The sequence below is a fragment of the Pocillopora verrucosa genome, chromosome 2 (genome assembly GCF_036669915.1).
Source record: "Pocillopora verrucosa isolate sample1 chromosome 2, ASM3666991v2, whole genome shotgun sequence".
NCBI classification, from domain to species: Eukaryota; Metazoa; Cnidaria; class Anthozoa; order Scleractinia; family Pocilloporidae; genus Pocillopora; species Pocillopora verrucosa.
In genome coordinates this window covers 1,054,440-1,077,496 of record NC_089313.1, presented here as the reverse complement: position 1 = coordinate 1,077,496, position 23,057 = coordinate 1,054,440, and the positions used below count along the sequence as shown (strand labels likewise).

Below are 23,057 nucleotides of genomic sequence, written 5' to 3'. Positions count from 1 at the left end.
TGACTTGTGGACTTTTCTCCCCTCCTTGATAGTTAATTGCAAACATGTTTTGTACAGAGTAAAATTTCAACCCCTTGGTTAAGGGTCAAAAGCTTTTATTTTCTCTTAAAAAAAAAAAAGGCTAGTCAAAAATGATGTTTCTTTGACTCCCAGATTGATCATGTCATTATTTGTATCATATTATGTGATAGGTTAAATTTATTTTTAACTGACCTTGGTAATCACAATGTTGGCACTGAAGTCTGGATCTGATTGTCTGGGTTTCTGTCAACTGTTTACTTAAATAACCTGATTGCTTGAAAAGTCATCTTGAGGGCAGCATTGTCTTCATACTTGCTGGGAGAGAGACATTGTTGTCGGTTCTCCAGCAATTGAAAAAGTCTGATTTTAATCAGTGTGAGGGGTACTTGTGAAAATATGATAAAGTACAGGGGGATTAGACATACAGTATAGTGGCATTCCTCAATGGGGAGTTTTTGCAGCTCGGTGATTCAGCCAACCCTTGGATGCGAGAGCTACTGGTTTGGTATTCAAACATCAGGGTATGACCTTGTTTATGTCAAAAAAGAAATCTGAAAATTCTTCAACTGTAAAAGTAAAAGGGGATAAATAAGAACTGACATTTATTCCATCTCATTTTTTACTCATTTTACTACCTAGATGTTTTGGCCATCAATCCATGATCCTTCAACTGCACCTCTTAATTTATTTAAGTAAGCAAGACATTTTTAGGACAAGCATTCCATTGGATTGCAAACCATTTTCAAAGCTGAGAGAATTAGCAAAGCCACTACCTGTGTAAGTATCTCTGACAATCAAGTAGTCCTGCCCTTACTTCTACTCTGGCAATTCCTTACCCACCCCCTGACAATCTAATCTTTTCCTCACTATTGAAATAAAAATCAGTGAATAGCAATTTCCCTGACCATGAGAGCACTTTGATGAAATTGAGGATAAAGGATTAGACTCCATAACGGTATTGAAGATATGTTTTTGTTTACATGCGATTGATTATGTCCCACCTGCACTTGTTCCCAAATCAGATTCTCCATCCTTGGTTGAGAAGAGACTTAAAATAATGTTGTTAGGGGTGATAATTGTATCTCCTTGGAACTAAATTTGGTGATTCTAAACCACAAGGAGATTTAGTTTCAAAAGTAAATGTTTCCAAGTGCTGTGCACCAGAATTGCTACTTACAAGGAAGTAAATTAAATATTTTATTCAAAGATTCACTTATTAGCTCCGTCACTCCCACTAAATGTTTATTTAATACGCCTTGCATGCCTATCGTCTAATTAGATGGACATTACAGTTGAGTTTACTTGATGAAACAATTCCTATCAGCATCACACCCCTTTGGATGATAGTATATGTTTTGGAAGATTCTGCAGCTGGTGACATTTACTAGACAGGTAAGCCGCCACAGCTATTTCGCCCATCATCTGCTTTGAAAAGTGACTTCCGTTTCGATTGTCCACCCGCCAAGTGGTTCTAGATGTTCTGTAAGGCGGTTAAAGTTGTATTCCGACCCGATGTTTTTGGACCCTTGTTGCGTCAATTCGTACGTAAATACAACTTTCACACAAAATTACCATACCGCAATTTACCTGTCATGGGAGTCACGGTATCTTCTAACAGAGAGAGGAAGGTTTTTTTAAGTAGAAAAAGTGTCCCTCAGCCATCATTTGCCAGTTTTTCCACAACAGGGACACTGACCACAGATACAGGGGAAGGTAAGCTTTGTAGATCAGCCTAAGTTGGAACATAAACGACTGTGTTGAATTTCCATGCCTAATTTATTCAGAATGTGTGCCTTCGGAAGGTGACAAATTTAAAGGTCAGTGCTTAATAATTACATCTGAATTCAAAAGGAAGAAGGGATGTGTTATCTTGTGGGAAAAACAGTAAGATAATACTCATGAATGCGTTGAGTTTGACAGAAATACAACAAGACTCTCGCAGTGCGAACTTACTTGAAGCAAGTTTTATCAAATTCGAGATCTATTTACTCGAGGATATTGGCTACTCTTCAAATGAAATTACTAAAATTTGTTTATTGAGCATTTGGTGAATATTTTCTCGAACTGTCGGTCGTGTTAAGCGTTTATTTAACAACATGTTTTTGGAGTAGTTTCACCGTGGTAGATGGATAGGGAAACCGCGTACTGAAATGATAAGTTTAACCTTCCTGTTTAAATCAAGATTATCAAATATATTATTGTTAGAGAGAAATTCAACTTAAAATATCATGTCGAAAATTTCTTGTATGTGTTCAAGTAAATTATTGGGCGCTTCTCCTCAAAAAATCAGATTTCTCTTAGAATTGTTTTACCTGCCCGAGGTTATTCATGTAATCAGATAGTTGAGGTTTCCTTTTCTACAGCAGATAATTTTCTAGTACATAAAATTGTATGACATTGTAACTCGATTGCTCGTTTTGGCTACCAGTTAACAAAAGCATACGACCGCTCGCTGACATGTGGATAAGGAAAACCTGTAAGGAACTCAAAGAGTGGGTTGTTACCTGGAAAATTGATCTTTAACTACAGGCTTTCACTTGTCTCTATTTGCGCAGGCAAAGGGCTAACTATCGAAATGTCAGCTTTATAAACTCCTTGTGGTGACTAATGTACATCACCATCGCATTTGATAGAACCGAGCTGCTGCAGCTGTCATACTCCCACTCATGCAGCATCAAAGTTTCCCTAGGAACATAACCCCATTATTCATTTGTTGCAATTCTTACTCTGATCGTGTTACCTCTTTTCTCGTATTAGCTCAGATTTCATAATAAATTATTCCTCTTCAAATTACAACACACCATTCTGTTTCGTACAGCATCAGTTTAGCGTGTTGTTTTTCTTTGATTCCCGCAAAGCTAATTTAGTGAAGAAGTTCATGAATTATAAACTGACTTATTATTCCTTTTTCCAAATCTATAGGAACATCTGTAGAAAGCTCCACCATGATTGAAGTCAATGTTGGCCAATATGATGACTGTCTGCAAGATGGAACGTAATGCACTCCAATTTCTTTGTCTGCAATATTTTATTTGTAACTAGTTACAAAGACTTCTGCTAATTGTTAAATTAGATAATTAAAGGTATCAGTTTGAGTTATTTTTTTATCATTAATAAAAATAATAACTATGTTAGGGTATTGAGTGTTATGTTGCCAGCACCAATCAGATTGCCACATGAGGATGTGTGTTTAGCGCCAATGAAATTACAGTGTTATAATGTTTGCACCAATCCAAGCATCAGGGTACTGTCCCTCCTGTCAATTATGTCCTGGAATTAGGGTATCACAAAATGTTGCAATGGAATTAACCCAACATTGGCACACAATAGGAAGAATATCAACAAAGAATTGTGAGCTCATCAATCCAGTGAAAGAGTTCCTAAATTTCCTTCATATGGACCTGATCACTATGATATCTTGAGATGACAAAAATTGGCTGGGAAAATTTCTGCCATTTAGAAGTTGAAGCATGTTTTGTGTAATGCTCCTTCACTTACAACACACATGCCATTAGTAAAAAGCCTACAATTAATGAAGTTCTCGCTGGAGCGTTTGTTTTGTAAGGGCTAGTTTTGCTGACTGCTGTAAAATTTGCTCAAAGCATTTGCATTAATCATATTTGATCAATAATCTTGTTTTTGCCTTGTATGTCCTTCTTTTGGCTCAGGTTGAAAAGATCATCAAGTTATATTTACTTTCTGTGTCAAGTGCCCTGTAAATATCTGTTTCTTTACCTTTAGAAGTTCTACATGAATTGCATCTTGTGTTTAAATGGTATTTTCCTGGCACAATTGTGCATTTAGTTGTCACTAGTGATTAGGTTTACCTTGATAATTTTTCAGTGACAGCCTAAATTTTACAACATAATCCTACCACACTTAACAAAGTTCACATGAAACTAAATGCTATTAGTAGTAAATTTTCCATGCAACTCTCGTGCTCTTTGACTTTTTCTATCTTATACTGCCTTGGATTTCACCCCATCACATGTCATATCCTTGTAAACAACCTGCATTTTATCACAAGCAAGCTAAAGTCTCATTTGCATTCACTGTTTGGTCTTGTCATGCAACAGAGGCAGGGGAGATGTTGTGTGACAAGACCAAACAATGGCTGTAAAGGAGACTACAGTAAGCATGGTACAAATGCAGTTTATTTATGCTTAAAATTGTTCAGACAACAGTAATGACAGACCACAAACTACCTATGTCAGGGTTTATTTCATATAAATTGGAAGGAACTTATTTGCCCTCTACTGAAAGGTATTTTTGTTGGAAGTTTAGGCTATTTTTATGTTTCAAAATTGGAAAAATCAGTCACTCCAAGTGTCTCACTTCAACCCACCCATCTAAAAAAATAACTTGCATGCATAGCATACCTATGTTTCAACCTTGTCTCCTTTAAATGCAGTATGAGAACAATTGACATTGGAGAAGGTAAAGCACTGCTGGTACGTGAGAATGGGGAGTATTCTGCAGTTGGCCACAAGTGTACTCACTATGGGGCTCCTTTGTCCACTGGTCATCTCTCTACTGGACGGGTACGCTGTCCCTGGCATGGAGCCTGCTTTAATGTCAAGACTGGTGATATTGAAGACTTTCCTGGGCTGGACAGTTTACCCAAATTTGAGGTCAGTTGGGTTTTTATACAGTAACAAAGGTGTGAAAACTTTGACAGAGTTGAATAATCTGGGAATCAGAGAAAGAAATATGAAAGATAGGGTGGACTGTCGTTAGACACATGGAAAACTTGAAAGAGGATACACTTTTGGAAGAGATTGTAAAAAGGAAAAAAGTAAAGATTGACTGGTGTATCAGGAAGCATTTAAATATACCCAGAGTAAGGTTGTGCTGGTGCTCAACTTGCAGTGGGAAAAGTACTACTGGGTTATCTCTATAACATTTAGAATCTATAATTTCTCCATAGATGTTCATGGTAAATTTCTTAATGGTCTGAAAATTAATTATTTTTCTTTTCAGGTGGTCATCAAGAATGGTAATGTTATTGTTAGGGCACATCCAGAGGTAAAGGAGAATTAAAATTGAAATGTCTGTTGTAATAATATTGTTAGTAATATTTATTTCATGATTCTTTATCTGATAAAAGCGATGATGTCAAAATATATTTGTTTACTTTTAAATTTGTGTCATCTGTGTTTTAGCAATTTACATCTCATAAAAGAGTCAAGACAATGGTTAAAGAAGACACAAGTTGTGACAAACGAGTATTTGTTATCATTGGGGGAGGTGAGTTTGTTCATAGTGTACATGCAAGCTGTTGAAATAGTTGGTTTGTCATGTGGGTTGTTAAAGTTTAAGATTAAGGTAGTCAAGAAGGTATGTAACCATAGTTACCCTTGAACAAGTACTACCTCTCTCCTCCAAGCTCCCAGTCACAATGAAAAGAAAGTGTGCTCAGCCGTTAACTGTGAACCCTTGAACCCTTAGGAGTCAAAGGTTACCATATCAGCCCCAAATCATACATTAATGCCATAAGAATAAAGGAAATGATTGCTCAATCTGAAAAGAGCTCTTGATTGTTCAACAAATTCTCCTTGTTCGCACCTTAGGAAATTTATAGGGAACAGTATGGAGAATATGCATACTGATGTCAGGATTTAAAGGGTTAAAGATAGTTTATGCTGTCAGATGATAAGGATGATTTATGTCAGACAAGAGTCTCAACGGAAAGTATTTTCTCATAGAAACCTGAACTTCCAAGGTTTTAAAAGGGTATTAGACAGTTATTTAGCCTTAAATTATCTTAGTGATACACAAACTAGGGGTGGAACTTAAAAAAGGGTCCTTGCAGAAGCAGGAGGTTTCATGTGGAAATTGAAAGTTGATGTTTTTACACTATACAGGTGGAGCAGCCATGAAAGCTGCCGAGACATTGAGAGAAGAGGGATTCAGAGGTACCAGGACTGATACTTATTTTATGATACATGAATATTGCAGTAGTTTTCATCTGCAGATTGGGAATATTTTATTTTTAAATGTGGGAGCAAATTTTTACTGATCATAATGTCAGGAAGTTCTGCTGGGAGTCAAACAATGGTTACTTTTAATCATTGACAATTGTTTGACTAAGAATGGTTGTAACAAATGCTTTGAACCTGTTGACTGAATAATATTTACTACAACCTGTTACCAGCTAAGATTTTTTATTTTTTTTCAAACACCTGAGTGTTAGCTTACAGGTAATTGAGCTTCTGTTCCTCACAGGGCGTGTTATCATGATTACAAAAGAGGCTCACTTGCCCTATGATAGACCAATTTTAAGTAAGGTTAGTGTTATGTTCATGCTATTTGCTTTTGGTAAGTCATCTTAATATGTGTTTAGCTATAATTTCCTTGGAGACTTAACTGATCATCTGAAGGTTGTTATTGTTGTAGCTTCTCTGTAGAGTTTGGTCTGATTTGTTGAGAAATTGGTGTGAATTTAAATGTTGATTTGAATACTGTCCTACTGTCCAACAGAATTGGATTCCATAGCCTTTTTGAGTGTGAATTTGGAATTGTGTAGTAAGTCATCATGAGATTCATCTTCATTGCTGCAGTTCTGTAAGGATCTGTTGATCTAAATCTATTCCAATCAAAGCTTCACTGGAAAAGCTTTTCATAATTTGTTGGAACAGCTTTCCATTTGTCAAAGTTGTTGTGTTTTGATCCCAAAAAACTTCCAATACTTTTGTAAATATTAAAACTGTAAGTTCTTTGGAAGTGGCTCTGAATTGTATCAAGGTTAAGTTGTACCCCAGAGTTCAAACCAAAATATTTAGCAGAATGGGGTAGCTTATATTTCATTGAGTTACTTCTTATAATTGGTCTTTTTAATATAAGTGTGTTGTCATGAATGGGTTGTTTCTTTCAATTTAGAAATTAGCTGCCACGGCTGATTCTTTAAAGTTACGTTCAATGGAATTTCTCAAGGATCATGACATTGAGCTCATGACAAAAACTGAGGTATGTCAATATGGTCATGGAGCCCTCATGGAGAGATGAAACAGAAAGTTATCATTCAGTTGTATTTTGCATAGCTGTGTATTAAAGTTTGGAAAGAAAGAAAAAATGTGGTTACTGCACTTTGCATAGCATTATTTCTTTGCAAGTGTTTAATGATATAGCATTTTGTTATTCTGTTTTTTTTTATATTGCAAGTGTTTAATGTAGAATTTTGTTATTTTTCTGTTTTTTTATATATTTGCAAGTGTTTAATGAAATAGCATTTTGTTATTTTTCTGTTTTTTATTAATATTGCAAGTGTTTAATGATATAGCATTTTGTTATTTTCTGTTTTTTTTATATTGCAAGTGTTAACGATATAGCATTTTGTTATTTTCTGTTTTTTTTATATTGCAAGTGTTAATGATATAGCATTTTGTTATTTTTCTCATTCAGGCCACTGCATTGGACAATAACCAAAAAACTGTCACTTTGAGTAATGGCACAGTTCTTAACTATGATAGTGTATTGATTGCTACTGGAGGAAAGTGAGTTAATTTCTGTTACAGTTCATGTTCATGTCCATTGCACTTATTCCTACTTGTACTTTTCATGTATTTGTTGATGTGGGTTTTTGTTAGCTATTGATCTGTTATGATTTATTTGACCACATTCATTGTGTAAGCATTGTTCCTTCAAGTGTCCCTCTCCCTTTCGCATCACTCATCCAGTGATTCTTTTCTTCTCTCCTTACATCCCTAGAACCCTTCATTTGATATCACCTTTCTTCTTCCTATCTGTAATTTCTCCCATTTCATGCATCCATAATTACTTTTTTTTTAATATATCCTTATTTCTCTCTACCCTTCCATCCATTCTTCATTCATTTTTTTACTTTTTACTTTACTCTTTCATCCATTTGTTAAACTGTCCATCTCTAAAAAATTGGCTTTCATTGCTCGGTTCAATTTTAGTGTAATACATTCAATTTGCATGCTACAAGCCTACTATTTCATCGAGTTATGTCGTCTGATTTTACTTGCATTTAGACCGAGAAGTTTAAGTATACCTGGAAGTGATCTGGAGAACATCTTCTTACTGAGGAGTCCTGAGGATGCTAACCAGATTGGTGAGTACATTTAAGAGCAATTTGTTGTCAAGTGTTAAAAAAAATTCACCTTTAAGCGTAGGTTTGCAGAACCAGTCTTACTTCATCTTGCACTCACGTTTTGTTGCACTTAACATGTCGGTGTTAGCTTTGAGTTTTCGTTATTTCCTTGTTTTATTTAACTTTGTTGTTGTTGTTGTTAGCCGCCATTATCATCTTTTACTTTAGGCCTCTTATATAGCTGTCACCTACAACGTCATTTTTGGTAAGCTCAGTAAAACCATGTGTGTTTATATTTTATGTAGCCTCCTTCGTCCCTGGAAAGAACGTGGTCATCATTGGGACTTCGTTTATAGGTAAATTATTAATGTTATTATGTCTCATTAGAATTTTTTTAAAATTTAATTGGTTACTAGCCCGTGGTTTCAAATGCCAGACTCTTTAATTTATTTTACATCTGGTAGCTTAGCAATAGACCGCGCTTTCCATTCGTTTTCCGGCGTGATATCTCCAACTTGAGATTCTGGAGAAAACGAGCAAAGTTCATGAATCACGAACCAAAGGGGAGTGTTTGACAAACTTTTTCGAGTTTGCAGCACCACAGTTTCTTTTGAAAAAAGTAAACTTCATTTGTCGTTTAATCGCTACAATCACAAATTCTTGTCTTAGCATTTTTAAATCCACAGCTTTCAGAACAGTGCACCATGCCAAACCTGAAGCCGGAAAATCCACATTTCTCTAGAAACTCACCTTCTTTATTCATTTTTTTAGTTTGGGTTGGATCATGCAACCCGACCCAAGCTTTCCTCGTTTTTCGCCCAGCCACAACTATCGCGCTCTGTTTTACTAACTGAACGCCTGGAAAAAGCTTAAGTATTACTTCTTATGAGGGAAGAATATTGCTGTTAACTTGCTCCACCATTTCACCTTGATCCGTAAGGTATGGAACTGGCGTCGAACTTTGCAGACAAAGCTGCGTCTGTGACATGTGTTGGAAGAAGCAGTATTCCTTTTGCGAACGTGCTGGGCGAGAAGATTGGCGCCATGCTGAAAAAGGTAATGGGATGCATTACTGACTCGTACCTGGTCGATTTTTAACGAGGAAGCGGGAGGTGCTCGTCTCTCGCAACCTCGTGTCTGTGTAGACGTGGAGAACAAGGGACGGCTCAGGGATGTTTAGGAGTTGGGCATGAACACTTAAGGCTGATCAAAAGGCAAACGACCTATTTACCCAAACAGTCTTTTTTCCTACTGTAAAGCTTGATTAATCACACTCTGAAACTCTGTTTCCTCTTCTTCTAGACTCATGAAAGCAAAGGAGTAAAATTCATCACCGATGCTGCTGCGAGTAGTTTCAAAGGCGACAGCGGAAAAGTGAGGATTTTTCTCAGTTTAATTAAGGAAGTTAATTTTTGTCATCCTGTGATTGGATGGAGCTACACATCAGGAGTTTTAGGACATACACAAATGCCTTTTAACCTAAAGAAACCGTAAAGCAACAGTAAAATTGCAACCACCAATTGATACTTGAAAAATTAAGAGAGAACTGACAAGGGTGGTTCATGCTTGAGAGGATTAATGTGTATTGTGAATCATTAAAAATGATAATTATTATCCAAAATTCATAAACCCGAAGAGACAAACATTTACTCTAAGAATTGAGTGCAACTTAAAAGTTAACCGATTGAATTGTCAGTTTATTCGGTTCGTCTGTAATACGAGGTGTCTGGTGTATTGCTTTCAGTTAACAGCTGTGTGTTTTAACAATGGAACAGAAGTTCCTGCTGATGTCTGTATCCAGGGAGTAGGTAAGGTTCCTTTAGTATACCACTAACTTCAGCGCCAATTGAGAGTGCAAAAATTAACTTTCGGTTTGATTCTGTTCTTTGCAAGCGTATGTACAAGGCAGAACTGAACGCCATAAAATGTCCTACCAGGAGACTTCTTCGTAAAGCTGAACCTAGTACTTTCAAAAATTTACCCTAACCCTGAGCTAAGTCAATCGCGAGGCCAGCCATTTAATTTTTATTCAAGCCATTTAAGCCAGGGTATAACCAAGCAAAACTACTAAGTCTCCCACGCAATTTGCTGGCATTCATTAAGTCTCGTGTGAAAGAGACATTATGTGAGGAAAGTGTGATGCCTAAGAACAAAACATTTCTCTCATTCTGGAGTCTACGCAAACCACTATTTACTGTCTTTCCTAGGTGTATCACCATCCACAGACTTCTTAAAAAACAGTAGCGTGCCTCAGACCAGCCGCGGAGATGTAATTGTTGATAAGGTTAGAATACTTTTGCGATATGCAGTTTTTAAAGTTAGCCTTGAGGTGACTCCCATTCAGGCCATTTCGGCGATGACCATCTTTTCTTGGATTAACCAAGTTATCGTGTTGACTTCTCAAGCCATTTAAGACGACTAGTATCCAACACCAGTCTTTGATTTCTTTCACTATTGTTGGATGTCGGACACCTGTATCCATTTTTGGACGGTACCGTCTGATTTCGGACGCCCACGTTCGTCAGCAACAGTTTTTGACGTGTAGTTGAAATATCAATGAACTGATCTGGAAAATGCACGAGATGGTGCATTGTTTAGTGGCTAAAACTGTGACAAACGTGCTCAGTGGCAATTCACGCTCATCATGTATGGTCTTTTTTTTTTCTCCTGCCCTCGTGCCCCACTCTTTTTCTCGCGCTTGCTTTAGGCTCTCTTGTTGTATAAATACGGTTATGGTCAGATCAGTATGGCCTGCCTCTATGTTACCAACCTATAGTCTCTTCATGTTGCAGTACATGAGGGCTTGTGAAGGAGTTTTTGCCGCTGGAGATATCGCTCACTTCCCTCTGAAGATGTTAGATTGGGAAAGGGTGACTATCGGTCATTGGCAGATTTCGCACAAGCATGGTATGTTTTTATGGGTGATATCGTTGAAATGGTCCAATAAACATTCCTCTCGCTTCGAGGCAAAACGATCCTGATCAAAATGTAGTCTTATCTTATTTTTGCTGTAATGAAGTGTTTCTTTGAAAATTGAGATTCTTTACGAAACCCAGTCGTGGGTCCCTGAAAAAAGAAGATTTGCATGAGTAGAGGAATACCTAGAAGATGTGGAGGGCAAACCTGTTGTCTAACTCTCCCCACAGGGGACCAGGTAGTTCTGCTCTAGGTTGGTTTTTGAAGTCCTGGAAATTGTCGTACTCAGCCCATCGTGCTTTCATATTGTAGGACTGACTGCTGCGCGTAATATGCTTGGAGGAAACGAAGAGATCGACACAATACCATTCTTCTGGACTTCTCAGTATGGTAAAAGCATCAGATACTGTGGTAGGTGTCTCTGAGTATCTGAGTCTAGCTGCTTCCTACCATCCAATTTCTATCTTAACAGAAATGCAGAATTAGAATTAATTTCCTCCAAGAAAATCCTTGCAAACTTAGCCTGAAGTTCTTAACCTGGGGAAAGGGGGTCGGAGGATTTTGTTTATGTCAAGATAAAATTTACATGATCCCCCTTAAGGCTTTCTAATATTCTTATGATCCACTTCATTGGCATTTAATCAGAGGTCAATTTCCTCAAGTCTCCCTTTATCTTCTGTCGGTGACGGCTGATCCCCTCTCCGTTTCCCCTGAAGACCATGCGATCCTTCAAAATCCTCTGACCCTCGCCTCTCCCTCAGGCGATAATGATTAACTGGTTCTTAATTGTAAAGCGTGCTGTAAACCAAAATAACAGGACTAGGCCGATCCCCACTCCGTTCCCCTTGAAAACCATGTGATCCCTCAAATCCTCTGACTCTCCCCACTCCCCTCTCCCCTCTACCCTCTCCCTCAGGCGTGTTGTAAACCAAAATAACTGGACTAAGCCGAGGGAAATCGAGCAATCTCACGGGTCGATCAGTGATTACCTTTGTTACCTCTTTGCTGTTAAATTTGTCCCCAGGTCACGCCCATTCATTTGATGACGTGCTTATTGACGGTAGCGTTGATGAACAAAAATTCACCGCCTACTTTGCCAAGTGAGTTGAGCAAACATAAAAACCAAATTACTTCAGGAAGTAAAAACTCAAAAAAGAGTACACGTGACGTTTGTTAAAGCGTGGGAAGGCTTCATATAAGGTTTCCTCCTTTTTTACCTTGATTATTATTATATATATATATTTTTTTTAATCCTTGTTGTACCACTTGTCATTGCCTTTTATTTTCCTTGTTCTCTAATTCACTTCCAGAGGGGATAAAATTCTTGCTGTAGCAACCATGGGACCTGGGAATGCCGCCGCCAAGGCAGCCGACGAAATGTTTGAGGGGAAAATGCGTTCTGCATCAGAGATCAGGTCAGTGAACTTTAGGCAAAATTGCTCAAGGTATTATGGTAATAGGTTTCTCGCAAGTCAAGTTGCTGAGATTATTACCACTAAGTGGAGAAAGCCCTAACCCTGCCTAGGAGTATAGTAGACGACTTGGCCAAAGCCTACAGCCAGACCTGCCGCTTGTAGGTGTACCTCGCTGTCCATTACCCCATTTGGTGCGTATCCCATAACAGTTATACAGGAGCTTTAAAAGCGTCGGTTAATTGCCATCACCGAGAAAGGGAGAAATAAAGATGGGGTTTGTTTTAGGTAACTTTTTACCTTTACTAGCCTGCGAAACTATACCCATAGGTCACGAACAAAGCTGAAGTGCAGAAAAGCAAGTTAAAGCCTAGTAATCGGTCAAACATTGATAAATGCTGCGGCTAAACGGTCAAACGAACCATTACCCACCTCTCCCTCATGACAAACCTAACTATTTAGGTAAGGGAGCTTGGTGTGCAAGTAATCAGCGCTCTTTTTCTCTCAAGAAACAATTGACTCTATACTCTCTTTAATACAGGGCTGGTCTTTAAAGACACGAAGACGTCCGCGCAATGTCAGAGACAAAAGTTGAAGTTGACTAGCAAATATCACTCGACGATTTTGAAAACAATAACTTTTAGCTACATAAAAAAAATAATGCACTCCTCTCTTAGTGATTTGGTTTTTTTAAATTACTTTTAAAATCATGCGACCTTCTATGTACATACTACTACGTACAGGTGATAGCTGTAATCGTATTTTCTATTTGGGATTATAAAATGTTAAGAGAAATGCGCGCGCTGTGATTGGTCAGAACGAGTTCATTATATTTCCATAATGAACGCAGCCTACGTCATCGGTACGAGCGCGCGCAATTCACGATACATTTCATGAAAGGAAAAAAAAACTTGTTCCTCGAGCATTGTTGAGTTACATAAGCACGCGGGAATTTTTAAGAACAGGAGAGAAGTGCGAAGAAGCACTCGCCTTCGGCTCATGCTTCTAGCACGTCTCGAGTGTTCTTAAAAATTCCCAAGTGCTTATATAACTCAACAATGCATTTGGCGCGTTTTTTATTCCTTTCGTAAAAAATTGTATGCTTAGCTATTTTATTCAGTAGATTCTCGATGTAGATCCTTTCACAACCTACTATTCTATCATATAGAGCGGACAAGTTTAGAATATAACATATTTAACAAAGCAATATTTTATAAAGTACAAAGACTTTGTTTTGAACGAGTACCTCTACTTTATTTTAGGATGAACGTGACCTACGCTGGAGTAAAATTTATCTTAGACAACCAAAATACTCATTCGCAATAAAAAGATGGAATTCTAATTTAATCCTGCTACTTAAATTGATATTTAGTTAATTAACGGCATATTCCTAATATGGAATTCTTTGTTACAAAAGAACTGGAACTTCCTGAAGCTTTGTGTTTCATCTTGCTGGGTTTGCATATGTTATATTCTGGTATGAGCTACCGCTCTAAAAATTTTAAGGAGGGAGTTTCTCTCGTCGTCGACAGTTTGCCACTTTGTCGCAGTTCCAAGCGAGTTAACTCCAGTGTACGCTTGGAGCTTTGCACGGTGTTTTATTGCACGTTTCCTCGCTTGTATTACAGATACAAGTGGTCGCGTATTCTAACCTGCATGTTTTTTCCTGTAGTCCTCACTAATAACTCGTATCTCTGCATTATTTGATATTCAAAATTATGTCGTTGTGGAATGGTTTCCTGTTGCTCCCGTCTCATTAAGTGAGACTGCGCATGTACTCGGTTGACACGACTCCACGTTATCTCGTCCCAGCCCGTCATCTTCGTTATTCTTTTGGTTCAGAGCTGTTTTCAATCTTGCTTATCCTTGTCTTCGTCTTTCTTGTCTTCATTGTTTTCATTGTCTTGTCCTCTGTACCATTTCACTGCCTGCCTCAACGACAGGAAAATAGGTAGACTGATGGGTAGAAACAGCGGAATATATATGGCGTACCTGAGGGAAAATTACAAAACAGACTACTTATAGAATACAGCTCAATGAAAAAGCAGCCCCCCCCCGTTCTTTAAATCACCGTGCTCCATCAAAACCCCTCTCCCCAGGCCTAAAAGATGATTTTCAAAGTTAAATGTAATGTCCTCTGTTGATTAGTCCTGACAATTTTTACTTCATTTCTTTTCTTTTCATTCTCCGACATCAAATCTCTGACTGAGTCTATCGAAAATTGAACAACTGTGAAAATACGTCTAGAATGTTACCGAAGCAGTAATAGATTCCCATACCGCACAAGGCGATCTCCCTAACATAACATACTAGTGACAAATTGTTGAAAGGTCAGGCTTACTTCTGATCGTCTGGAAAGTACAACAGCTCCAGTATTGATGGTTCAAAAAATGCTTCCTCTGAAAGAGAAAGCATGATGTAACGATCAGGAACACCGAAATATATTGATTACTGGGAAATAAAGTGAACAGCTAAGGATATCTCGTGGAACTTTCCACGAACGATTTAAGAGAAAAGAAACTAAGGACGTTTCGGAAAATGTACTAACCTGAAGATCTAATAGCACTTTTGGCTGCAAAGACTGCTGCAGTCACGTTTCCCTCTTGAAGAGCTGTTGTAGACTGAAAAACGTACGGAACTGGGTCAATTCCAATTCAGTCAAGGACTTAGCATATCAGATTCTTTCTCTGCTCTAGAACCTTTGTTTATCTAGGTCGACATAATCTATAAATTTTAAAAAAGTTGTCAAAGTTCAAGTTCTCTCATTCAAGTAGATTGCGATACCTGATGAATGGAACCCAGGGCCTGCTCGATTTGTTGCTGAATGTGATCATTGATCACCATGTTGCTGATTTTCCCGAGGAGCTGTGCGAGTGACGTCAACGTGATCGTAGAAGTTGCTAAATATTCCATTGTCTTCAGCCTCATCAGCGACTCTTGTTCCTGTAATTAACGAAAATGGTTTACCTTAGGTCTGCTAATGAGGCTATCAGAGTAAATGATAGACATGTTCTCAAAAGTCCTAAGTACTCCTTTACAACCCAAACAGTTTTTAGACCTGGCCTGTGTTGCAGGCCTTCTTGGTTCCTTCCACTCAAGAGGGAGAAGCGAAAACGGAGCGTGGCCTATCTCTATGTCCTTGCGCGCCCACGCACTGCACGCGCTTCTCCCGTTTCTATATAAGGTAACAGCTACACTGAAAACCTTTGCCAACAGGACTTGAAGCAAAAATAGGTGTTCTTCAGAATTAAAGTTAGCACCCTAATAAAGAAACTTCACATTCTCAAACACTCCAAAAGCGTCTCCATGTAATTTTCGAGTAAAAGAGGAAACAAAAGAACAAAATAGGCAACAACTTTACCCATTTTGCGACCCCAGCATCATCAGCGACTCTCATTTCGATACCATTTGGAGGATTCTAAACAAAGAGAAGAATCGAGAGAACATCATAATAGTAAGAAAAGCCTTATTTAAGTGCCGGTGATCATACAGCAATCATGCTGCCGGAAAAAGATCTAACCGTATCGTAAACCTCAGGTGCTAACTTGTCTGCAGTGTCTCTGAATTATAACCACATGGGTGCGTATCAGACGGTACGGTCCGATTTTGGAAACCTGTGTTCATTCTCGGACGGTACTATCCGGTTTTAGAAATTTGCGTTTATTTTCGGACGGTACCGCCCGACTTCGAAAACTGCGTCCGTTTTTGGACAATACTGTCCGACTTCAGAAACTTGCGTCAATTTTCGGATAGTCCTGTCTGATTTCGGAAACTTGCGTCCGTTTTCGAACAGTACCGCCCGACTTCAGACACCTGCGTCTATTTTAAGACAGTACCGTAAGACTTCCAACTTCCATAATAGGACCGCAGTCGTATCTCTTTGTTCTACGAAACAATCATATTGGAAGCATTCCCAGATTCGTACTCTAAAATACCTCAGTTAAAAGTTCCACTACTTCTTACCACAGGCATCATTCCCAGTAACAATTTAAGTTGTGATAGGAAGACTTTCATGACTGGCTTCATCTCCACAGTCATCTGTTGTGGTTTGGTGTTATTCGTCGACGTAGTCCGTGGCAGATTGTAAATCATGATGCCACCCCACTGTGGACTCATGAATGCATTGCTACTGCTCAGCTCGCCTGCAGAAAAAGTGTTGAAAAAATTCTTACCATCCAGGAATCTAGGAGATGATTCCTAAGAAGACTGCCTATGTGACGACCTAGGTTTATCAATACGAAACTATCGTGTGCTAATTCTAGAAATCTCTCCAACTTGCTCAATATGCTTGAGCCACCTGTGATTTCAACAAGTAGCAGGCAACAAGCAGTTGTTGAGTCCTACTGAAACACATTTTTGTTTTCATTAACAATCTAGAAGTTTTTCAGGCAAAGCTCCTGGCTAACTAGATTCATCTAAAAAAAAAAACATCCTGAGATGACAAAAGAAAACAACAGTCAAACTAAACCTTTAAATCTAAGTTAATAAGATTCTTTTATGAGAAACTTTTCACACCCACGTTTTCAATAGAATTCTCCCTGATGTTTGCAACACACATTTTTTGACACAAGCTCTGCGAACTTGATGTAGGATCAAACAACAACCTTGATATGACATTTTTCTCACTTCTCAGCACCTTACTGCTCAACAATGCATTGATATCATAAGGAGAAATTATTTGCTGATCACTCCTTGGAAATAAATGATTTAAAAGAACAAAGAACTAATATGTATGTGGTCTCACCATCCTTATTTTTCATGTAAATTGGTGAATGCTTCTTAGATGGGACATACACCACAAAGTTTAAACTGGGATATAAAGAAATATGTGAACCTGCAAATATGACATGAAAAATATCAATGAAAATAATTACAAATTGCTCTGAATATAAAACCAGCCTCTGTCTAGCAGTCCACAGCCTTAGAGCAATTAAAATGGGCAATAAATCTTTAAAAATGCGTCAACAAATGTAACTCATACCAAGTTTGCCTTCTATGGGATTTATCATATGAGGTAAGTCATCATAGTAAAGATAGTAAACTTCACCATCCTTTTTGGGATTAATTCGAAGGCTACTATAATGCAAAACCTGAAATGGCAACATTCACTGAATTAGTGTATGCTAATGACCACAACTAAAATTCAAACGACAAAAGACAAATTCCATGATTAATTATTTTGGAAAGGACTAGCCCCCATTCTTCAAAGGGTGAATAACACTAACCACTGAATAGATCTCTTCCTAATGGACAGCCCAGAACATTTTTTCAACACTTATCAGCCTGATAGCAATTTATCCATTGGAAAGTGTTATAACCCTTTGAACAACTGGGCCCTGTTTCTGTCCACCTGAGAATCTACAGTTATATCCAAATGTGGAAAATTCAACAGGAAGGGATCCAAATACTCTGGATAATAAAAGAGAAAAGAAAGAAATTAATTGAGAGTACCCTTGTAGTTCTAAGAAACAAAACAAAGGAGAGAGACAGAGAGAAAAAGAAATTGCATATACAAAAGGTTTCTTTTTTACATATTACTCACTTTGAACAGCAGACTCTATATCCCATTCAGTCAGGACTGAGTCTGGATCAGAGTTCAAAAGTGTGAAGGAAACCTGAAAACCTTTCAATGAACAAGGGCCTGTTATCAGATGCTGTATTAGTTATGATACTTTGAACAAATAAAATTATGTTTGATAGGAATGGTAACTTTCCTTAATTTGTGATGCTACTTACTAAAGAGCAAAAACTGGAAATAGCTTATTTTAGAATAAATTTAGAGACAATACTTATAACCATTAGAGATATTTTCATTACAGTGGGCTATTATTGTATAAATTAAAGTAACTTCCAACCTGTTGTTGACTTCTGTGCTCGCATACTTTCCACAGAGTCCTTAAAAGAAAATAATCAAATCTGTTTAAAAATCAAGTGCTTTATGATATCATACGTATTAGGAAGCTTTATTTGCTTCATAAAATAAATCAAGGACATTGCCCGGCTTATTTTAATAAATATATTGAACATATAAGTAACACCCATAATTATAACACAAGATCCGCTTCTAATAACAATATTACAACACCAGCTTGTAAAAGGAACTCTGGCCTTAGAACGTTTCACTCAAGCGCTTGCCGTTTGTGGAACGCTCTTGATCCCGAACCAAAGACACTCTCTCATACTAATTTTAAAAATTACTTAGTTAAATTTTACCGTAGTATGACTTCTTTTCTTGATCATTTTAAGATTCGTAAAACTTTTTAGTTTCATTAGTAGTAAATCAATCAATGTTGTATTGATAATAGTTCTTAATGTAATTTTAGTTTGTAGATTATATAGGTAGTCAATTATTCAATCGATACATTTTAGTACTTTAATTGTAGGAGGGCCATTATGAAAACTACTGGGTGACCAGTAATCAATGTCTTTACCCTCATTAAATAAAGTTATTACTTACTTACTTACTTATTAGTTGGTGATTATTTCCTTTATTCTTGTGACCTTATATTTGATTGAGGAGTGATATTGTACCAAGAAATTAGAGGCTAGTCACTCTTATGGGTCAAAGGGTTATGTTATACCACCTGTAACAAGGGCTGTATTCTGTGCATCCTTCAAAAATACTAGTCTTATCAAATCACAAGTATGCACAAGAAACTGATCTTCTATACCTTTGCAAATTGCCTTTTTGAAGCCAAGCTAAATGGCCTGTTTACTTCTTCTTTGTTAACAAAAACACTTCCAACAATCTCAGTAATAACTGAAGCAAGCTTAGCTGGATCTAAAGAAATGCAAAAAAATATGTTGTTATCATACTTCAAGTAGGATTAAGTATATATGTATCTAAATCTCATTCAAATTCAACCATTTCATTATGTCTTTCATTTCATCTAAGGTTTACAAGTATGAACTTCAAAAAAGTAACATCTCTTTTGTCTTTTTGGTGAAAACTGACAATTTCTCTTTTTTGTACTCTTACCTTTATCATTGAATAAAATGCAGTGAAAATGTTTGCCAATATATCCACTGATAGTGTTTGACTCTGGAGGTTCACGAGGTAGAACAAAAAAGGAATAATGTTGGCTTCGTGCATTTTCCAAGCTGTTTTGTCGTAGAAAATAGTCATCCAAATCTGTTGACAAGAAACACTATTTGCATAAGAACCCTGTACAGAAAATTGTTGTATAAAACAATGTATGGTTTTTTTACTCACTTATAGACTGACTACTTGTGCATCTGTGATTGATTGAGTGAATGAGTAATGAAATTGTCTGATTGGTAGGAGTCTTGTGAGATTGATTAATTCTTTCTCTAGTTTAATTTCAAGAGAATTTGCACTTTTTGCTAACATAAGCTTGAAATGAGTGATATATGTCTTTCAGAGAATATTATATCAATCTCCTAAACCTTTACACTCTAACATCAGTATGCATATTCTCCATACTATTCTCTATACATTTCTCAAGGTGCTGATTAGGAGAATTTGTTTTACAATCATAAGCTTCTTTACTTCATGATCATTCTCTTTATTCTCATGACCTTAATGTGTGATTCTGAGATGATACTGTGAGGAGAAATTAAATGCTAATCACTCTCACGGGTAAAAGGGTTAAACATGGAGACATTCAACTTGTCTGAAATCAAGGCAGGTACAGTAGTTAGGAAAAGTCGTTCTTGTTGTCTTAAAAATAAGATGGCTGAATTAAACAACAAAACAAGGAAAGGCTTACCTTGCATGGGTTTGGTTTTTAATTCTGTTGACATTGAAGAATCAGTAATTTCTTTCCTTACAACTGTCAGCCTGTACTCAGCTGACATCAAAGTATCACCTGGACAGAACAAAAAAATTTAAACACAAGCGTTATTACACACTATGACTTTTTTTTTAAACATATTCAGTCATGTGAGTGTTAATCAACAATACCTTTTTCTTCATTGAGCTTCTTCTCGATCTCTTCTTTCAAAGCAACGGGGTCTTGTGGACCAAACACAACTACTTTGAGGCTTACTACATACCTAACCTAAAAGAAGTATAAAAATGTCAAACTTTTCAGTAAGAAATGTAGTCGCAGAGAATGGTGTAAAGTAACAGGGGAGTGCTCTTTATGTCTGGATAAGGAAGCCCAGGCCATAGAAATTTAGCCGTGGAATTCTGCAAGTAAACGGATCGGAGAACTCTCAGATCCTTCATCATCGGCCTGAAATATAATCGAAATCAGCGGCTGTTCCAGTTATTCAGACTGAAATCTGGCCAAACATAAAATTATTGCGTTTTCATAAATGTTTGTCAAGTATTAGACAAGTACTAGAAGTACTATTAACATTTTTCTGAAACAATCCACTAATACGTTCGTTAAAATTACACCTTCTTGTAATGATTTTAAAAACTCCAGTTTCCCACCTCCTTTTCACCCTCCAGCATTGCTAGATTTTCTATTAATGCAGCTTACCTTAATTTGATTAAGCTGTTCAATTTCATCATATGGAAGCGCTGCTCTGTAAACTTTTGTAGTATTCCACCAGAGTGGAAGTCCAATACAGATGAAAATAACTCCCACACTCAGTGAGACAAACGCTTGTGTCCTCTTCTCAGAGATAGCTGGAATATCAGTGATAAACAAAATGAGGAAAATAATTTTCTCCTGACCTAAATGAAAGAAACAGATGAGATTCAACAAACACACTCACCCCTCCTATCACTCTCCGCATTCGCCATCTTGCATTCTCGGTCAGAGGCTTGGCACTAGTGTTGTATGTTCTGCTGACCAGCTGTTATCGTTGGCCAAAAACAATAACAAAACAAAATGGCGAATAATTTGAAGAAGGATGCCACCCGTTTCCTTGTGATAAACGCCGATGACTTTGGATATTGTGAACAAAGAAACCGTGGTATAGTAGAATCAGTCCAATCTGGAGTAGTTTCGAGTACTAGTCTCCTTGTAAACGCTGACAAGGCCCTAGAAGCAGTAAAATTAGCCAGGGAATATTCAATACCTCTAGGATTGCACCTCAACCTGACTGAGGGTCGAACAATGAAATCGCGACTCAGTTCCCTCACGTTGGAGAACGGTTTCATGAGGGGTAAGTTTGGATTCAGAAAGGCACTGGAAAATGGAGAAATAGATTTAAATGAGGTGAGAACAGTGTTTATGACGTATAGCGTGGAAAGGATATAAAAGTACCTGCCCGGGCGCATTAGAATAATTACCACTGTAAACTGAAGCACTTAAATTGTAATGCTGTTTGAGGCATAGTCATAGTCAACCTGACTGAGGGTCGAACAGTGAAATTGCGACTCAGTTCCCTCGCGTTGGAGAACGGTTTCATGAGGGGTAAGTTTGGATTCAGAAAGGCACTGGAAAATGGAGAAATAGATTTAAATGAGGTGAGAACAGTGTTTATGACAAATAGCGTGGAAAGGATATAAAAGTACCTGCCCGGGCGCATTAGAATAATTACCACTGTAAACTGAAGCCCTTAAATTCGAATGCTGTTTGAGGCATAGTCATTGTTCACAGCTTACACTGAACTTTGGAAAAACAGCTGAATATGTCACCTTGTGTTAGACTTACAATAGGATGGATCATGAACATTGGACAAGCTCACTTTTTTCGCAGATTTGGACCCTCCTACCAAACTTTCCTTTTAAGCATCCTTTGTATCATATTTGGTTACTAATTCTATTTGCAAGCTTTTTGGTCGATGTTCTTTTCAATCACAACACAACATTTCCTCAATAAAGGTTAAAAAAAACAGCCATTTCGTTCCAATTCTACCGCATTCATTATAGCGAGTCGTACAGTATACGCAAGAATTAGATGTGAACAAACCACTGCATTCGAACTATTGAAATTGTTACAATAAATATTTGCTTCTTCTGATGCGAATCAACATTGATACGAAACGTCATAACAATAGTGGAGACTATTGCGTCCAGTCACAAAAATAACTCAGTCTGATTTTCTAAAATAATAACATTAAACAGTTTTTGAAGAAAAACGAAGAAACTACTCGTATTACAAGTCGTTCGTAAAGCCTATGATAAGTAAAAATTTTTCTGTTCTGAACTATTGGAACTCTCAGCTTATTTTCAGATGCAAATCAACATTTATGTCAACGTCTTAACAAGAGTGGAGACTATTACATCGAAATCAATCTTATTTTCTAATTTTAACGATTATGAACTGTTGAGGGATCCGAAATAACACCTTAACAATTACGAAGACGTCTAGAGTCTGGCAATCTGCAGACAATGCAGAGCCACTCGCCCTCCGGGGCACTCTTAAATCCCTCGCAGCTCATGTGTGACCTTTCCTCGCACAACTCGCACTGTACCATGTCGTCCCAACACTCGGGCATTGAACAATGACAAAATAAATTAGTGTCACAAGTTTGTCTCTTATTGAATCTAGCGGTGTTCGACTATCGCGGAAAAGGTTCAAAAATGACCTCTCTCTAGACATTAAACTAAATTCTTGCCCATTTTCCCGTCCAAATCCGCTGGGACACTGGCACCCGTCTACTTTAAACAGAGTTCCCGGCTACTTAAAGCACGAAATTAAAAAAAGAAAATCGTTATGAAAAAAACTATCAACTTCAACTAAATTTCAACTCTTTCCTGTAAGTTTAAAACATTTTTTTCTGCACTTCTTTAT

At 37.5% G+C, this 23,057-nt stretch overlaps 3 protein-coding genes across 4 annotated transcripts in view; 2 read left to right on the top strand and 1 right to left on the bottom strand.

Moving 5' to 3' along the window:
• Positions 1 to 1,285: 1,285 nt before the first annotated feature.
• Positions 1,286 to 13,082, top strand: LOC131797326 (apoptosis-inducing factor 3-like). Of its 2 annotated transcripts, none has more exons than XM_059114937.2 (20): positions 1,286 to 1,413; positions 2,944 to 3,016; positions 4,433 to 4,652; positions 5,002 to 5,046; positions 5,184 to 5,268; positions 5,886 to 5,936; positions 6,247 to 6,308; positions 6,901 to 6,987; positions 7,423 to 7,514; positions 8,016 to 8,095; positions 8,380 to 8,430; positions 9,015 to 9,130; positions 9,377 to 9,448; positions 9,819 to 9,882; positions 10,282 to 10,358; positions 10,867 to 10,981; positions 11,303 to 11,401; positions 12,015 to 12,090; positions 12,301 to 12,405; positions 12,944 to 13,082. In XM_059114937.2, exons 2-20 carry the CDS (start codon positions 2,967 to 2,969, stop codon positions 12,954 to 12,956), a joined length of 1,560 nt encoding a protein of 519 aa, XP_058970920.2. In that variant the 5' UTR covers positions 1,286 to 1,413; positions 2,944 to 2,966; the 3' UTR covers positions 12,957 to 13,082. The 2 variants fall into 2 exon arrangements, with proteins under 2 accessions (XP_058970920.2, XP_058970919.2); XM_059114936.2 differs by lacking the exon at positions 1,286 to 1,413 and adding an exon at positions 1,427 to 1,734.
• LOC131782524 (GPI transamidase component PIG-S) lies at positions 12,918 to 21,229 on the bottom strand. The gene is made up of 17 exons (XM_059099261.2): positions 21,091 to 21,229; positions 20,853 to 21,001; positions 20,327 to 20,423; positions 20,133 to 20,231; positions 19,382 to 19,534; positions 19,074 to 19,183; positions 18,258 to 18,297; positions 17,945 to 18,025; positions 17,753 to 17,811; positions 17,384 to 17,492; positions 17,147 to 17,236; positions 16,366 to 16,544; positions 15,764 to 15,820; positions 15,187 to 15,345; positions 14,951 to 15,023; positions 14,744 to 14,801; positions 12,918 to 14,394 (listed from the first exon to the last, which is right to left on the bottom strand). Exons 1-17 carry the CDS (start codon positions 21,116 to 21,118, stop codon positions 14,253 to 14,255), a joined length of 1,683 nt encoding a protein of 560 aa, XP_058955244.2. The 5' UTR covers positions 21,119 to 21,229; the 3' UTR covers positions 12,918 to 14,252.
• The window catches only part of LOC136278918 (carbohydrate deacetylase-like), a 5,500-nt gene continuing 3,539 nt past the window's right edge, over positions 21,097 to 23,057 (top strand). Inside the window, exon 1 of the mRNA XM_066162161.1 lies at positions 21,097 to 21,536. Coding sequence (XP_066018258.1) covers positions 21,207 to 21,536 — 330 coding nt within the window. The 5' untranslated portion in view covers positions 21,097 to 21,206. The remainder of the gene's footprint in view (positions 21,537 to 23,057) is intronic.

What these genes read in the sequence shown, in the direction of transcription:
- LOC131782524 (XM_059099261.2), bottom strand. Translation starts at nt 21,118, where the DNA reads ATGGCGAATGCGGAGAGTGATAGGAGGG. An exon ending in AAAAACCAAACCCATGCAAG is followed by an intron (nt 19,535 to 20,132) that starts GTAAGCCTTTCC and finishes TCTTGTCAACAG; the next exon opens with ATTTGGATGACTATTTTCTA. An exon ending in CATTTTATTCAATGATAAAG is followed by an intron (nt 19,184 to 19,381) that starts GTAAGAGTACAA and finishes GCATTTCTTTAG; the next exon opens with ATCCAGCTAAGCTTGCTTCA.
- LOC131797326 (XM_059114936.2), top strand. Translation starts at nt 1,497, where the DNA reads ATGTTCTGTAAGGCGGTTAAAGTTGTATTCCGACCCGATGTTTTTGGA. An exon ending in TTGATTGCTACTGGAGGAAA is followed by an intron (nt 7,515 to 8,015) that starts GTGAGTTAATTT and finishes ACTTGCATTTAG; the next exon opens with ACCGAGAAGTTTAAGTATAC. An exon ending in GCAGATTTCGCACAAGCATG is followed by an intron (nt 10,982 to 11,302) that starts GTATGTTTTTAT and finishes TTCATATTGTAG; the next exon opens with GACTGACTGCTGCGCGTAAT.